The sequence below is a fragment of the Rhinatrema bivittatum genome, chromosome 3 (genome assembly GCF_901001135.1).
Source record: "Rhinatrema bivittatum chromosome 3, aRhiBiv1.1, whole genome shotgun sequence".
In the NCBI taxonomy this organism is placed as follows: domain Eukaryota; kingdom Metazoa; phylum Chordata; class Amphibia; order Gymnophiona; family Rhinatrematidae; genus Rhinatrema; species Rhinatrema bivittatum.
This window is the reverse complement of record NC_042617.1, coordinates 34862844-34880972: the sequence shown is the minus strand read 5'-3', so window position 1 is coordinate 34880972 and position 18129 is coordinate 34862844. Positions and strand designations below refer to the sequence as shown.

Here is an 18129-nt window from a genome sequence, read left to right as displayed (position 1 = left end):
TCTCCTGCTAGATGAGATGAACTTTAAAGGTGGAACACTGTATTTTGGTATTGGGCAGTTGACTGAATTGACTTGCCCTTTCTGTGTTGCTTTTCCTTTCAGAGCTACCACACTGTTTTGCTTGTTTTATTGTTCTTAGAAGTTAACCCTGCACCATTATTCCTTTTAAAGTATACTTCTGCTCTAAATGGGTTCATTGTAGTAGTTCTTTGGGCTAATTCTTGTCCCTATGGCATTCCTGCTGGCTCAGGAAATGTATTCTAGAGTGTAAATGTATATATATCTTTTTTTTTTTTAACCATTTAAAAATCGCATAAGATCTGCCATAGTAGGTTAGACCAAAGGTCCCTCAAACCTAATATCCTGTTTCCAACAATGGCCAATCCAGGTCACAAGCACCAGGCAGGATTCCATAAGTTCAATGGAATCCATGTTGCTTATCCCCAGTCCACCCAGGAAAAGGATCTAGGTGTCATTGTGGATAATATGTAGAAATCCTCTGCTTAGTGTGCGGCAGCAACCAAGAAAGCAAATAGAGTGCTAGAAATTATTAGGAAAGGGATGGAGATGAAAACAGAAAAGATAATGGCTTTATATTGCTCCATGGTGAGACTGCTCCTTGTGTGCAGTTCTGGTCACCACATCTCAAAAAAGATTAGCAGAATTAGAAAAGGTACAAAGGAGGGTGTCCAAAATGATAAAGACTAAAGAGGTTAGAGCCATTTGGATGGATGCCCGGTCTCACAAGGTCCTCTTGTTTAAAATTGTTAAATAATTTTGTATCAGCAGATTTCTCACTCATTTCTTTCCATCTGTAGTTCCTTTTTAAATATTAAAAAGCAGTAGACCCAGTACAAATACTTGGGGCATTCCACTATTCACCTTTCTCCATAGAGAAAATTGACCATTTAGCCTTATGCTCTGTTTTCTCTATTTTAACCAGTTTTCAGTCCACAGTAGAACATTACATCCTATCCCATGACTTTTTAATTCCCTCAAGAGTCTTTCATGATGTGCTTTTCAAATGTTTTCTGAAAATCAAAATACACTGTATGAGTTGCTCACCTTTATCCACATGTTTATTCATGCCTTTCAAAAAAATGTAGCAGATTGGTGAAGCAAGAATTCCCTTGGCTATATCCATGTTGGCTATGTCCTAATAAACTATACGTTCAGTAATTTTGTTCTTTACAATAGTTTCAACCATTTTTCCCAGCACTGATGTCAGGCTTACCAGTCTGCAGTTTCCTAGATTTCCCTTACGACCATTTTTAAAAACTGGTGTTATGGTGGCCATTCTCCAATCTTCAGGTACCTTAGCTGATTTTAATGAAGGAGGACTGACTGGGTTAGAAACTGGCTGAGTGGGAGGTGACAAAGGGTAGTGGTAAATGGAGTTTCCCCTGAGGAGGGGGTTGTTACTAGCAGTGTGCCTCAGGGATCAGTCCTTGGACTGGTTCTTTTCAACATTTTTATGAGCAAAATAAAAGGGTTGTAGGGAAAAGTTTGTCTTTTTGCTGATGATACCAAAATCTGTAACAGGGTGGATGGCCAGGAAGCTCGAGGAATGGTCAAAGGTCTGGCAGCTAAGATTTAATCCTAAAATATGCAGAGTAATGCATTTAGGATGCAAATACCCAAGGGAAATTTATGGTATTTCCTAGCGTGTAGCAGATGGACTCAGGACCAATGGGTATAGTGTACTCCTGATAGCAGTTGGAGACGGATCAGATTTCAATCTGACATCAGCCCTAGTACATATACCCCTGCAGGAAGTGCAGCTCTCCAGTATTTTCCGTGTCCATAGCAGTTAGGGACTGTATGCACGCTAGCACAGCGTTAGAGTAAATTTTACCAAAGAAATCTTACCTCTACAGATGAGCCCCGCTCTCCTGCGGTGACACCCGTTGGGTCCCTCCCCCAGTTGAGATTCCTGAGGTGACTTCCGCAATCCCTCGGAGGTAAGCCTCAGCCGACCCTCGGCGGGGACCTAGCCCCCGACATCGGGTGAGGCTGAGAGGCGGCGGTGAAGGTATTTTCCCTCTCCCCCCCGCAGCCGGAGACCGCCCGGAACGAAACCGGGAAGCACCGGGACAAGGTAAGGTAGAAATCTATTTAAAAGTCTCCAGTCTCCGAAGCTTGAGGAGATGCACAGGTCGCCAGCCGGGACCAGTGCCACCGGGTTGATCTGCCCTAGCAGGGCTAGACCCCGGTCAGATCCGAGGGTCCTCCCACGTGGAGACCCTCCGAGGTGGTCGCCATATTGTCCGCGTGGTTGCCGTCACCATTTTGGCCTTGTTCCCCGCCCTGTCCGCCATCTCGATCCGTGCGCACGTAGATGAGCCGTGCGCACAAATACCTTGTGCGCCCAACATCGCACACACAAGTACCGGGCGCACAAGCAAAGTGCATAGCCATGCGCTCATTGTGCCGGGCGCATAATTTTGACCCCTCTCTGCACGCGCGCACTAACCTAAGCGTGCAACTTCGACGCACACCGGAGCGCACGACTGTATTGTATGCGCACAAGCCATGGCATCACCTGAAAATAAGCTCAGAGCCTTTGCCCAGCATGCCACATTAGAGCTGCACAGCATGAGGAGGCCACAGCCCTGTGTATACAGAGCGAAGAGGCCCTAGGGGATCCAAGTATCACACAGCGGGACCCCCCCTTAAACAGGGCTCCCCAGGGACACTGTGCCCCCTAGTCTAGACCCAGCTTCTATCTCCTGGGTGGAATTCTTCAAAGGTCTGCATACCTTCGTCCACATGCAACCGTGGCCTCCTACAATGCTGTCACAGGCCCCACCAGAGGACCCTCTGGACCCAGCCGCCAAAGATCTCCTTGCATGTTCAAAAGTGGATGCCATGGTCTGCGCGGTCTCCAAGCACACTACTATCCCGGTGGAGGGAGGAGCAGCACTCAAGGATGCTCAAGACAGACGTCTGGAATCTATCCTCAAACAGTCCTTTGACGTCTCCACTATGTCTTTACAGATTGCGGCCTGCTGTGCCATGGTGATGCGCCTGCTTAGCACAGACCAGGAACAACACTCCTGGGGAAGCCCTGGAACTAGCTGTATCATTCCTAGCGGACGCCGCTTCGGATCTGGTATGCAGAGCAGCTAGAGGAGTCTCATCCACCGTGGCGGCCAGAAGACAAATCTGGCTCCAAAACTGGTTAGTCGATGCATCCTCCAAAACGAGACTCACAAGGATGCCTTTCAAGGGAACACTCCTGTTCGGAAGCGAACTAGAGAAACTAGCCAACAAATGGGGCGAGTCCCCACTGCCGCGGCTACCGGAAGACAGGAATAAGAGAAACCAGCGATCCTTCCCCCGGACCTCGAGGGGCAGAGGATCACAGCGCTTCGACCCATACAGAAGCTCATATCAAGAGGCCCGCCCCGCAGGCCGGAGCCAATCCTTTTGGAACAAGCACAATAAAAGGGGAGCCAGCTCGGGCCCAGGCCCCAGCCATTCCCCACAATGAAAATCAGCCGACCCATCCAAGGAAGAAGCCATAGGGGGCAGACTGGCCCTATTCTACCAAAGATTGGTCGAGATAACTTGGGACAAATGGATCCTATCCATCATTCGAGAGGGATATTACCTGGATTTCCACCACCTCCCCCCAGACAAGTTTGTGGAATCTCCCTGTCACGACCCTTCCAAGAGAATGGCAGTGGAAGCTACACTGACCAGATTACTAGCCTTAGAGGCTATAACACCGGTGCCTCCACAACAATTAAATACTGGCCATTATTCCATCTATTTTATTGTTCACAAGAAGGAAGGAACGTTCAGACCTATCCTGGACCTCAAGGTGGTCAACCGTCACCTGAAGATTCCTCGCTTCCGCATGGAAACCCTACGCTTGGTAATAAGGGAGATACAATCGGGAGAATTCCTTACCTCCCTGGATCTGTCTGAAGCCTACCTACACATTCCGATCCATCAAGAGCATCAGCATTTTCTATGCTTCTCGATCCTGGACCGTCACTACCAGTTCTGGGCACTACCTTTTGGGTTAGCCACTGCTCCCCGGACGTTCACTAAGATCATAGTGGTGGTGGCAGCAACACTGAGGAAGGAAGGAATCCGCGTGCACCCTTATCTAGACGATTGGCTGATCAGAGCGAAATCCCCAGAGGAAAGCCACCAGGCAACCAACAGAGTCAAAACTCTACTGGAGAGCCTTGGTAGGGTGGTCAACACAAACAAGAGTTGCCTGCAGCCTTCCCAATCTCTAAAATACTTGGAAGTCCAGTTCGACACCAGACAAGACAAGGTCATCCTGACACCAACAAGGAGATCAAAACTGATGACCCTGTTGAGCGAACTTCACCCCACAGCATGGGATTACCTACAAGTTCTTGGCCTCATGGCATCCGCACTGGAAGTCGTCCCATGGGCATGAGCTCACTTGAGACCCCTACAATGCTCACTACTATCACGATGGAATCCACTGTCCCAGAACTACACTGCACGGCTTCAGCTCCCAGACAGAGTTTGGTCCCAACTACGATGGTGGCTACAAGAAGCCCACCTGAGCCAGGGAACGAGACTATCTTCCCCAACCTGGATCCTACTCACCACGGATGCCAGCCTATGAGGATGGGGAGCACACTGCCAGGAGCTAACCATCCAAGGGCAATGGAACGAAGAGTCGGGATGGAATATCAATCGCCTAGAAGCCTGGGCAGTCAGACTAGCCTGCCTAAGGTTCGGTCACAGACTCCGAGACAAAGTGGTCAGAGTAATGTCGGACAACACCACAACAGTGGCCTACATCAGCAGTCAGGGAGGAACCAGAAGCCAAAAGGTGTCTCTGGAAATAGACCCCTAATGTCATGGGCGGAAGTGAATCTTCAAGAGATCTCGACCGTCCACATTGCCAGCAAAGACAATGTTGCAGCGGACTACCTCAGCAGAGAAAGTCTAGATCCAGGAGAATGGAAACTGCAACCACAGCATTCCAATTGATAGTAAACCATTGGGGAACACCAACCATAGACCTCCTGGCAAACCGGTCCAACACCCAGGTACTCAGTTTCTTCAGCCGCATGTGGGAACCCCAGTCCCAGGGAATTGATGCCCTGGTACAGACCTGCCACAGGAGACTCTGTTATACGCCTTCCCGCCGTGGCCCCTATTGGGCGCAATCATCCACAAGATATAACACCACAGGGGGCCAGTACTTCTAGTGGCCCCGGACTGCCCAAGAAGACCGTGGTACGCAGACATGCGAAGACTGCTGGCAGGGAACCCTCTGCCGCTACCTCCACACAGAGACCTGCTCCAACAGGCACCGCTCCTCCAGCTCAATTCTCTTACGGTCTGGCCATTGAGAGGGCTCGCCTAAGGAGAGGATACTTGGGGGCAATAATTGACACCCTACTCTGAGCACGCAAGTTCTGCACATCCCTAACTTACATAAGGATTTGGAGAGTATTCAAATTCTGGTGCGAGGACCACAACATCAGTCAAAATTCCTGCGATTTTGGAATTCCTACAGAACGGGCTAGAGAAGGGATTGTCCCTCAACTCCATCAAGGTACAGGTGGCTGCCTTGTCATGCTAAGGAACCAAGAGTGAGAGCGGCAACATAGCCTCTCACCCGGATGTCTCCCGCTTCCTGAAAGAAGTCAAGCACATCCGACCACCCCTAAAGTGGTCGGTGCCTCTTTGGAACCTTAACCTGGTCCTAGATTTCCTAGCAGGAACCTCCGTCAGATCTCTCCGCGGCCTGTCTCTCCGACTATTAACATTGAAGACAGCTTTCCTGCTGGCAGTCTGTTCAGCCCGTCATATATCCGAGCTACAAGCACTGTCCTGCCGAGAGCCGTTCCTCAGATTCACCCCAGGAACCATCCAGTTACGCACGGTTCTGTCGTTCCCTGTACGTACCAGGATCAGTCCAGACCACTGGGTTGTGTCTTCTTTCCAGCAGAGGGAGTCGGAGGAAAAAACTGAAAAGGCACCCCTCTTAACCTGGTGTGCCACCTGCGATCCCTCAGTATTTTCTCTGACTCTCAGTGTGGTTTTATTTTCTCAGGCTCTTCACTCAGCAGGTAGAGGTAAGGCAGGGGCTGGCAGCTCTCAATGCCTTGTTCCCAGAGGGCAGTCTATCTCTGGAGGGGGATTAACCAGTGGGCCGGTCCCTTCCCTTGGCGCCCCGAGACGAGTATCCTCGGGTGCTGCAGCGTTCCCAGAGCTCCGGAAGGCCGCGAGTCGACAGGGTATTTTAAATTCTTCCTTTTTCTTTCCTACAGTGCTGTTAGAATCCCGGGGGGGTGGTGGGTTTCAATGAGGGCTATCGTGCTCAGCATGTGGGGAGGCGGGGTTGCGCCTCTCGCGGGACAGGGTTTGCGCCCACTGCCTCCCCGGGGGGGGAGGGCTCGTCCGGGGGTGATTTTGGGCCCATTTTGCCATTAGGTGCGGAACGGCAATCGGGATCGGGTCAGTCGCCGGCGCACACGGGAACGGCGGCCATTTTGTCGGAGCCCTGCCTACTGACTGGGGGAGAGGATTCTCTGATTTCTACTCCTAGTCTGAGTCCCATTCGACCGCGCCATCCGGGGCCCGCCCCCTCACCTTTCGGATCCCTTAAAGGGCCAGTCAGTTTTTTCTTCAAAATTTATTTTACTTATGCATAGGGCTGTTTTGGAGGCAGAAGCTCATCAGCAGGATGAGCAGCCCCCTCCCGCGAAGATTGCGCGGCAGGACACGTCTCTGGATGCCCTTTCGGCTCCTGGAGGGCCTCCGGATCTTGCTCCTTTGGGATCTTTTCTGGATCCTCTCCTCCAAAACCTAGATGGGGGGTGTTGATGAGTCCGCTCCAGTAGAGGGGGACGACCCCTGAGCTTCTCGGCTGTTTCGCCGGGAGGAGTTGGATCCCTTGATCCCCTATGTCCTGGAGGAACTGGAAGTGGAGGCACCAGTCCCCAGTTCAGAACCAGTTAAGGGGAAACCAGTACTCTCGGGACTGCGTGCTCTGCCCCAAACTTTTCCTTTCCACCCTTCCTCTCCATCGCAATTATATCTTTTTTGAGATGCGGCGACCAGAATTGTACACAGTATTCAAGGTGCGGTCTCACCATGGAGCGATTATAGAGGCATTATGACATTTTCCGTTTTATTCACCATTCCCTTTCTAATAATTCCCAACATTCTGTTTGCTTTTTTGACTGCCGCAGCACACTGAGCCGACGATTTCAATGTGTTATCCACTGATGGAACCAGCCAGGTCCAGTCTCGATTGGTGGTTGATTCCAGCCCCCTTGTTACAGGGGATGGACCTGGAGGAGCCGCAGTGGGTAATAATCACGACAGATGCCAGCCTCACTGGTTGGGGAGCAGTTTGCCAGTCACAATTATAATGCTAAATCAATTGGACAGATGAGCAGACTGGATGGGTCATATGGTCTTTTTCTGCCATCATGTTTCTATGAGGACAGAGACATCTAAAAGCTGGATAGGATCACATGCAATGGTATCATATGCCCTTAGATTGACTTTTTGCCCCAGTTTATTTTCCTTCCCTTCTGTTATTGGTGCCGAATGACACTTATGCGCCCAGCTGGGTGTGCACAAACCAGGGTAGATCACTGCATATGCAAACTCCAGCCATCCTGAAGAACAGAAGCTGAGTAGTTGGTCATATCTTCAGCTTTCCATTCTGCATGTTTATGGATTAATCTGTCAGTGAATGATATTCCTTAACTTGGGTCTCAGATAATTACACTATCAGATTTAGAATGTGACTACATAAATGCAAGATCCTGCTGCTCAAAACTCAATAAGGTATAATGTCTTTTGAACTAGTTTGCACAACCAGCTAGATCTCCTCACAGATGGTAAACCAGATTTACAAACTGGTTTCTCCTGCTGTAGCAAAAGATCTTTAAAGCCTGGCTTCTGTATTCTGCACTCTGGGAAAATGGAGCTAGTCTGTCTGTTGGGGCCAGCAGAGTTTTGATATGGCTGTGGATTTGACATGCGTGATCTGGTGAGGGAGAGACAGTGGGCGCATCACTGAGGGTAAATTTTAGATGAGACTTCCCTCCTGGCTGTTAAGGGCATGTGTGTCACTAGGGTATGCTGTCTAGGGTAGAAAGTTCTATAATAAGATGGAAGAGTGTGTGTGGGAAGGGAGAGATCATGAAGGAGTCTGGCTTAGTTTTCCCACTGAGATTCAAGCTAAGCATCATTTAAGGCCGAAAACAATTCTTTTGCTCCCTTGCTGCTTTAGAAGTTGCTTCCTATCTTCATGCTCCCAGGTGAAAGGAATGCTACATCAACATAAGTCCTAGCCATATCCAGATGGAAAGAAGCAAAAGCCTGAGATGGGATTTGGACCTAGGTCTTGACATGGTAGGTCCTAGGTCCCTTAATTTATTCCTATGTACGTACCTGGATCAGTCCAGACAGCTGGGTTTTGCCTCCCTTCCAGCAGATGGAAACAGAGAAAAACTTTGAGAGTGTCCCCTCTTAAGCCTATTTGCTGCCTGTATCTCTTCAGTATTTCTCTGTCTCCAGCAGATGGAAGTGGTGCAATACCTGCAGTCCTGACCCATTTGGGGTTTTCAAAAAATAAAAAAGGTGGAACAGTCTTAGTTTCGCAGGACAGAAGAAACAGCTTTCCTCCCAGGGGGTTGTTAGGTTCCAGTAGGACCTTCCCCCCAGGTAGCAGGTGCTGTGGGAACTGGGCTGGGAAGCCTGCTGCGTTCCCTGGATTGGTGAGGTGCCTGGGGTGATATCGGGGGGTCCGGTCCCTCCCACACCCCCATATCCTCCCTGTGGGTATCTGGAGCAGCCTACTCTTCTCCACAGTATTGTACCTTTTAAGAAAAAAACCCAAAAAGAGTCAGAAGGGGATTTCCCGGCCATGCTGTGCGGGCGGCAGATCAATCTATTCTAGGTGCGCAACCGGCTCCGGAGGGGTTCTCTTTGTTAGGGTGCCTGTCCGGTCTTTTTTCACGGCAGCCATGCCACATGAGATGCGTTACTCGGCCTGCAGGGAGTCAGCCACGCGGCTCTCCCGAGATGGAATTTGTTCCCGGTGCCTCCCTGGTGGGGAGGGATCCTCAGGAACAGCACGAGGAAGCTCAGGCAGGGCCCGTGCGGGAACGGTGGCCATCTTGAAAACCTTTGCTGATGCTCAGATTCGGGCGGCTGGGGGAGGGGATCTCCTGCCGCCGCTTTCTTCTGCTACAGTGAGCTTGGAGAACCCTGGGGATGATTTTGTCTGATTTTTTTCTGTGGAGGAGCCCCTTCCCTCGGTGGGGGAAGTGCCAGTTCCGCACTCCTTTACTCCAGATTTTGTGTTTTTAATGCACAAAGCTTTTTTGGCTAGTTTGTCCCAGCAGGAACCCCTTTTTTCTCAGTATTCCCTTGTGGGCCCTCCCAGTAAGGTCCCCAGGCGTCAGGAAACTTCAGGGTCGGTTTGGATACGGAAGACGCACAGTCTCCCGCGGGGCAGATGGACCCCGTGGGGCCTGTACCCCCGGATGGGATCCCAGCCCCTCTTCTCGGCACTGATCTGGATGATGACCCGGAGAAACCTCTGGCTTTTGATGGCGATGACCCTATGGTGATCCGTCTGTTTCATAGGGAGGAGCTGGAGCCCCTCATTCCCTATTGTATGTATGCACTGTCTTTCTGACACCCCTTTGTGCTGTATTCCTGTGTTAGACAAAGAATGCAGAGGACTTTGCCTACGTGCTGGAATGCAACCAGCCAACACCCCAGACCCATTAGCTGATTGGTCTAATACATCCTCAAATGAAATGGACTGCACTTATCTAGAAACAACACTTTGAATATGTTCTGATTGGTCAGTATGAAAGGTATAAAAGGATATGCACATTACTGGAACTTTGGGTGACTGGGTGATTATACAATTGTGTAGACTTGTCGCTCCCTGGAACAAACTATCTTCCTCGTACTTTGTTCTGGTCCCTATCCCCTTTGACTCTGTCTTTCATATTACATATTGCTTCAGAAGTTTGTTTACCCAGGCGGATTCGCCCCAAGACACCATCGATCTGGTTCTGGCGGGCTTGCGGGGCCCAACTAGGACTTTTCCACTTCATCAGATGCTTAAACAGCTTATGGCCCAGTAGTGGGATGCTCCAGATGTGGGTCTCAGAGTGGGTCGAGCCATGGGCAAGCTATATCCTCTGCCGGAGGATGTAGTGGAACTTCTGAAGGTACCTAAAGTAGATGCCGCAGTTTCGGCCGTCACAAAGTGGACCACTATCCCAGTGACAGGGGCAGCGGCGCTGAAAGACCTTCAAGACCATAAACTTGAAGTCCTTCTGAAGAGAATTTTTGAGGTCTCTGCCCTTGGCATCAGAGCTCCATGAAGTTAGCATGGGGCACACATTTAAAACTAATCGGAGAAAGTTCTTTTTTACTCAACGCACAATTAAACTCTGGAATTTGTTGCCAGAGGATGTGGTTAGTGCAGTTAGTATAGCGGTGTTTAAAAAAAGATTGGATAAGTTCTTGGAGGAGAAGTCCATTACCTGCTATTAAGTTCACTTAGAGAATAGCCACTGCCATTAGCAATGGTAACATGGAATAGACTTAGTTTTTGGGTACTTGCCAGGTTCTCATGGCCTGGATTGGCCACTGTTGGAAACAGGATGCTGGGCTTGATGGACCCTTGGTCTGACCCAGTATGGCATTTTCTTATGTTCTTATGAGCTGCCGTCTGCAGTAGCTATATGCTCCAGGTGAGCCTCAGGTGGGTGCAGCAGTTGCTGAATGCACAGGATCTTCCTCCACAGGAGGCGGCGCAAGCAGAGTGCCTGGAGGCGGCAGTGGCTTATGGGACAGATGCCTTAAATGACTTGCTCCGTACGTCCTCCAGAACCATGTTCTCTGCGGACTCCGCAAGGCGGCTCCTGTGGTTGCGCAATTTTGCGGCCAATGTCTTGTCTAAGTCTCAGCTCGGGGCCCTACCTTTCAAGGGCAAGTTCTTGTTTGGTGAAGAATTGGAGCAGCTGATAAAGTCGTTGGGCGACAACAAGGTCCATAAGCTTCTCGAGGATAGACTTAAGAGCACCCAGGGTTTCATGCCAACACATGCTCGTTTTCGGGGGCAAAGACGCTTCCGCCAAAATAGGACTCCTGCCCCGGCGGGTCGCCAAGTGTCGGGTCGCTCGCAGCCCTGGCTCATTCCTTTCGTGGCCATCAAGCAGGCCAAGATGGCTCTGGACAAGGTTCCCTTGGCACCAAGCCTCCACAATGATATCCGGCCGACCCATTCCTCTATCCCTGCCATAGGAGGACGACTGTCCCTCTTTCTCGAGGAATGGGTCAAGATCACTTCAGACCGGTGGGTTCTAAGCATTATCGAACTCTGCTACGCTTTAGAATTTGCTCGTCCTATCCGAGACCTCGTCATGGTTTCGCCCTGCGGCTCACAGGCAAAGAAGCAGATCATGTGTCAGACCCTCGACAGGCTACAATCCCTCCGGGCCATTGTTCCTGTCCCCCAGGAGGAATGGGGAGCGGGACACTATTCCATCTACTTTGTGGTGCCAAAGAAAGAAGGTTCCTTCCGGCCTATTCTGGACCTCAAGGGTGTGAACAAGGCTCTCAAGGCGCCCCATTTCAGGATGGCGACTCTCTGCTCGGTCATTGCGGCGGTTTGTTTGGTCTGGCGATGGCGCCGTATATTTTCACCAAGGTCATGGTGGTTGTGGCAGCGGCCCTCTGCAGAGAAGGGGTGTTAGTGCATCCTTACCTGGACGATTGACTCATTCGAGCGAAGTCGGAGGACCTCTGCAAGCAAGCGGTGCAGAAAGTCCTACACCGATTGACATACCTTGGCTGGATCGTCAATCATGCCAAGAGTCACCTTGTTCCCTCGCAGACTCTGGACTTCCTGGGGGCACGCTTTGATACTTGAGAAGGCAAGGTTTTTCTTATGACTGAACGCATAGACAAGCTGCAGAGGCAGGTGCGTTGTCTCTTGAATCTCCCAGATCCCAGAGCCTGGGATTATTTGCAGGTCCTTGGCTCCATGGTGTCTACTCTGGAGTTGGTCCCGCGGGCCTTTGCGCATATGAGACCATTACAAACAGCACTTCTGTCCCGCTGGGATCCAATGTCGGAGGATTTCAACTGTCCCTGGCCATTCACAGACTCTGCCAGATCCAGTCTTGGCTGGTGGCTGGTTCTGAAGCATCTGATACGAGGGATGGACCTTGAGGTACCTCAGTGGGTCATAGTCACCACAGATGCCAGCCTCTCCGGTTGGGGAGCAGTCTGTCAATCTCAGTCAGCCCAGGGTCACTGGTTGGCAACGGAGGCACAGTGGTCTATCAATCGTCTGGAGACCAGGGCCTTACGGCTGGCGTTGCAACATTTTCTCCCACTCCTTCGCAACAGGGTGGTGAGAGTCCACTCTGACAATGCGACAACGGTGGCATACATCAACCGCCAGGGGGGAACCAAGAGCCAACCAGTGGCTCTCGAAGCTCAACATCTGATGGCCTGGGCCGAAAAGCATCTAGCCCTGCTAGCGGCATCTCGCGTTGCGGGAGTTGACAATATACAGGCGGACTTTCTCAGCCGCCAAACCCTGGATCCCGGATAATGGGAGCTGTCCCGGCAGGCGATGTTCCCCCATCTCGACCTGATGGCGACACAGCTGAATGCCAAGGCACCCTGTTTCTTCAGCCGCAGGCGAGAACTCTGAGCAGAAGGAGTAGATGCGCTGATTCTCCCGTGGCCGCAAGACGTGTCGCTTTATATGTTTCCTCCTTGGCCACTCATAGGCAAGATTCTACGGCGTATAGAGATTCATCCAGGGCAGATAATCCTCGTGGCTCCAGAGTGGCCCCGACGACCCTGGTTCGCAGATCTAGTCAACCTAGCAGTGGACCGACCTCTTCGGCTGAGCCATCTTCCAAACTTACTTAGTCAGGGTCCTATATTTTTCGACCAGGTGGATCGCTTTTGTCTAGTGGCCTGGCTTTTGAAAGGAGACCCTAAGAAAATGGGGATATTCAGATAGCGTGATCACCACACTGCTGCAGTCTCAGAAGACCTCAACTTCTATGACTTATGTACGCGTCTGGAAGGTCTTCGAATTGTGGTGTCGCGATCATGGTACTTTCCCTCGGCAGGCCTTGGTGGCACAGATTCTCCCGTTTTTGCAAAGCGGCCTTAGTAAAGGATTGTCTGCTAATACTCTCCGGGTGCAGGTTGCGGCACTCGGCTGTTTGAGAGGGAAGCTCCTTGGGGCAAATTTGGCAGCGTATCCGGATGTGGTCTGGTTTCTGAGTGGAGCGAAGCATCTGAATCCTCCAGTTTGCCCGGTGTGTCCATCTTGGAATCTGAACTTGGTCCTAAAGGTCCTCTGTGACGCACCCTTTGAACCTCTCAGGAAGTCCACCCTGAAGGATTTGACTCTGAATAAGGTATTTTTGGTGGTAATCTGTTCAGCTCAGAGGACTTGCCCTCTTCTTCCAAAGACGGGTCAAGATAATGTCTGACAAATGTTCGAAAAGATTACTGTCTGGAGCTCTGCAGCATCCCTTGAGACAAATTTATGATGTCACCCTGCCACTCCCACACCAAGAGACTGGCAGTAGAAACCACTCTAACAAGGCTACTCAATCTGAAGGCAATAACTCCGGTTCCCACGCCCCAACAAAATACAGGGCGCTATTCCATCTATTTTATCATTCCCAAGAAGGAAGGATCTTTCCGGCCCATCTTGGATCTCAAGAATGTCAACCGTCATCTGCGGGTTCTACCCTTCTGCATGGAAACTCTTCGCTCTGTAATAATGGCAGTACAACCGGGAGAGTTCTTAACTTTCCTGGCCCTCTCCAAAGCCTACCTTCGCATCCCAGTCCATTAGGATCACCAGCGCTTCCTGCACTTTGTGATACTGGGTCACCATTACCAGTTCCGAGCACTACCCTTCTGCCTAGGAACCACCCCCAGAACTTTCACCAAAATCATGGTGGTCATGGTGGCAACACTGAGGAAGGAAGGTATCTTGGTACACCCTTACCTGGACGAGTGGTTGATCAGGGCAAAGTCTTTGGAAGAGAGCCGGCAGGTGACCAGCAGAGTCAAGAGCCTACTGCAGGAACTTGAAAGTGTCGTGAACACAAGCAAGAGTAGTCTACAGCCCTCTCAATCTCTAGAGTACCTGGGGGCCCTTTTCGACACCAAACAGAACAAAGTCTTCCTCCCTCCTCCGAGGAGAAGGAAACTGATGGAATAATTACGATGATTGATGACCAATGCACGCCCCAAGGTATGGGACTATCTTCAAGTCCTCTGCTTCATGGCATCAACCCTGGAGGTCGTCCCGTGGGCAAGGGCCCATATGCAACCGCTTCAGCGCTCCTATTTGTCACGGTGGAACCCACTGTCCCAGGACTACTCAATTCGCCTCCAACTACCAGCAGAGATACGTTCTCAGCTCCAGTGGTGGCTACATGAAGACCACCTAAGCAGAGGAGTAAGCTTATCCCCACCGAACTGGACCTTGCTCACCATGGATGCGAGCCTGCGAGGGTGGGAAGCTCACTGTCAGGAATTGACAGGAAGAGGCGGGATGGAACATAAACCACCTGGAAGCTCGAGCAGTCAGACTAGCGTGCCTGAGATTCAGCCACAGACTCCAAGGCAAAGCGATTCGAGTAATGTCTGACAATGCGACAACGGTTGCTTATATCAACTGCTAGGGAGGAACTAGGAGCCAGCAGGTATCGCTGGAGATAGATCCTCTCATGGCATGGACAGAGATAAACCTACAAGGGATCTCTGCCTCCCACATCGCAGGAAAAGACAACTTCTCAGCAGAAAGAGCATGGACATGGGAGAATGGACGCTGTTGACCACAGCCTTCCAACTGATAGTAAATCGCTGGGGTCTCCCAGGCATGGATCTTCTGGCCACCCATCTCAGTGCCCAAGTTCCCAGGTTTTTCAGTCGCAGACGAGAGCTACGCTCTCGCCCAGACTTGGACAGAAAAAGATTTACTTTATGCCTTTCCCCCATGGCCACTACTGGGCAAGGTCATACGCAAGAGAGAACATCAAAGGGGACGACTAATTCTACTAGTGGCCCCGGATTGGTCAAGATGACCATGGTACGCAGAGATGCAAAGACTCCTTGCAGGGAACCCTCTGTGCCTACCTCCACGCAGGGACCTTCTCCGACAGGGCTAGATTCTCCACGAAGATCCAGTTCGATTCTCTTACGGTCTGGCCCTTGAGAGGACTCGCCTGAAGAAGCGCGGTTACTCAAAGGTCATGATTGACACCCTGCTCCAAGTGCACAAGTTCTCCACATCCCTGTCTTACATACGGATCTGGAGAGTATTCGAAGCCTGGTGCGAGGACCACGGGATTCTCCCATGGACAGCCAAGATTCCCATGATTCTGGAGTTCCTACAGGATGGTATGAAGAAGGGGTTGTCACTCAACTCCCTCAAGGTCCAAGTAGCTGCACTGTCCTGCTTCAGAGCCGAAGTGGACGGTATCCAGCTATCAACCCATCTGAATTTGACCCGCTTCCTGAAAGGTGTTAAACAACTCCGACCACCCCTAAAATGGCCGGTGCCTCTGGAATCTCAATCTAGTATTAGACTTCTTAGCTGGGGCTTCCTTCAGACCAACACGCGGCCTGTTACTACACCTCTTAATGTTGAAGACTGTATTCCTGGTGGCAATATGTTCAGCTCGTCGCATCTCCGAACTACAGGCATTATCCTGTCTGGAACCGTTCCTTAGGTTCATGCCTGGAACCATTCGGCTGCGCATTGTCCCCTCCTTTCTACCGAAAGTGGTTTCCGAGTTTCATTTGATCCAAACCATATCCGGATGAACATAAGGACTCGGAAGATTCACGCCTTCTTCACTATCTGAATGTCGGCAGACTCCTAGTGCGGTACCTGGAAAGATCAGAACCAGTGCGCAAAACGGATCGCTTGTTCGTTCTTCACAGCGGGAAGAAACAAGGAGAAGCAGCATCGCAGGCGACCATAGCCCGCTGGATCAAGGAAGTAATCAAGACAAGAGAGCCCTTACCTCTACAGGTTAAGGCTCATTCTACGAGGGCAGAGGCAGTTTCTTGGGCAGAAATCAAGCAACTGTCGGGCGGTAACGTGGTCCTCCATATACACCTTCTCCAGGTTCTGCTGCCTGGATATTCAAGCCCAAGAATACGCAGCCTTCGCAAGGGCAATACTAAGTGGGCCACAGGCAGCCTCCTGCCCTCTCCAGGAGTAGCTTTTGTACATCCCACTGGTCCTGAGTCCATCTGGCTACAGGCTAGGAAATGGAGAAATTACTTACCTGATAATTTCGTTTTCCTTAGTGTAGACAGATGATCTCAGTATTCCGCCCATGGCTGCCCCAGAAAAGGAGAACCTCGGATAGCAAACCTCAAGACTAAGCAAATACGGGTAAGCCACGGCCTACCCCCTAGTTCAAGACACCCACAGTTTGTCAGGTGTCGGTGTTAATTGTTTGAGTGCACTGGCAGTCTCCAGTTTTGAAATTAGTTGAACCAGTTCAAGTTTAATCAAGTTATTTAAGCAAAGATATATCCACAATGGCTTTTCAAAGAGAATACTGAAGAGCTGCGGTTACTGCAGGGGTATATCTAGAGTGACAGCAGCTCTGAAATCTGACTCAGTTTCCCTTCTGCTAGCAGAAGAGCACAATACCCACTGGTCCTGAGTCCATCTGTCTATACTAAGGAAAATGAAATTATCAGGTAAGTAATTTCCCCATTCTGAGCCTTCCTTAGGCCTCTTGGCTGCCACCAGTAGGGATGAAATTATCCCTTGTGGATTGAGATGTCCCTGGTTCTGCAAATCTGTGCATGGCCATATATGCTTTATGCATGGCTATAATATAAGTACATAAGATTTGCCATACTGAGTCAGACAAAAGGTCGATCAAGCCCAGTACCTGTTTCCAACAGTGGCTAATCCAGGTCATAAGTACCTGGAAGGATCCCAAGGGGTAGATAGATTCCATGCTGCTTATTTCAGGGATAAGCAATGGGTTTCTGCAACTCAATAATGGTTAGTTCCTGGAGGAAAAGTCCATAAACCAATATTAAGGTGGAATTGCAGAAATCCACTTCTTATCCACTCTTTTGGCTGAAAGGTATGACCTAGTGAGAATGTTCTCTAGGGCTCTGTCCTCCAGAGAAGGGGCCAGAAGGTTTCTATTTCTGCACAGTTGGGCAGCAGACTCAGTGTCAAAATCCCATCTTTGTAAATTATCTTTCAAAGCTAATCTTTTTGGAGAGGACCTAGAAAAACTGGTGAAGGAGCTAAGGAAATCAAAACCCCAGAGATGTCCTGAGGATAGGACTTGCACAGGAGCACAGAGTTTCAGGACTCTGAGCTTCCAAGACTGGCTCGGATATAAAACCACAAAGTAGCCCTTTTCAGATGATCGAAGCAGGGCCAATACTTTTAGGGGCAAGAAAAGTGATGGCAGAGCCGCCAGCAGGTGGGGAAACCAGTCAGCACAGTGACTCCCAGTGGGTCCCCATGGAGATCCTCCCAGTAGGAGAGCACCTGATGACACAGAATGGACCCATATCACTTCAGACAAATGGGTCCTGGGCTTTGTGCAAAGGGGCTATGCCCCCAAATGCATAAAACCTGTACCAGAGATCTTTTTAATCTCCCCCTGTGTGCCCCCTCTCAAAAGGGGACATTCATGAAATTGAGGTGTCTACAAGCAATCAACCCAGTGGCCCTGCAAGAGGAGGATTGCAGCACTTATTTGATTTATTTTATGAGTCAAAAAAGACTGACCCTACTGCCAAGTGTTGAACCTCAAAGGAGTCAACAGATATTTTTAAATGGAGACTGCAATCAAGGATGGCATCATACCTAGCTACTGGACCTAGCAGAGGCTTACTTCCACATTACCATTTGGCAGAACTTAAGGTTCTGAGTGATGGGTGGGCATTTTCAGTTTCAAACTTTGCCCTTCAGTCTAGCAACAACCCCCAGGATCTTTACTGGGTCATGGTGGTAGTGGCAGCATCCCTACGAGTACAGGGCAATATGGTGCGCCTGTTTTTGGATGATTGGCTTATAAGAGCCAAGTCTACTTAGGA

At 50.3% G+C, this 18129-nt stretch overlaps 1 protein-coding gene across 1 annotated transcript in view; it reads left to right on the top strand.

Moving 5' to 3' along the window:
* Window positions 1–18129, top strand: part of CNIH4 (cornichon family AMPA receptor auxiliary protein 4) — a 39495-nt gene that overhangs the window by 1626 nt on the left and 19740 nt on the right. Inside the window, exon 2 of the mRNA XM_029593095.1 lies at window positions 7738–7806. Coding sequence (XP_029448955.1) covers window positions 7738–7806 — 69 coding nt within the window. The remainder of the gene's footprint in view (window positions 1–7737; window positions 7807–18129) is intronic.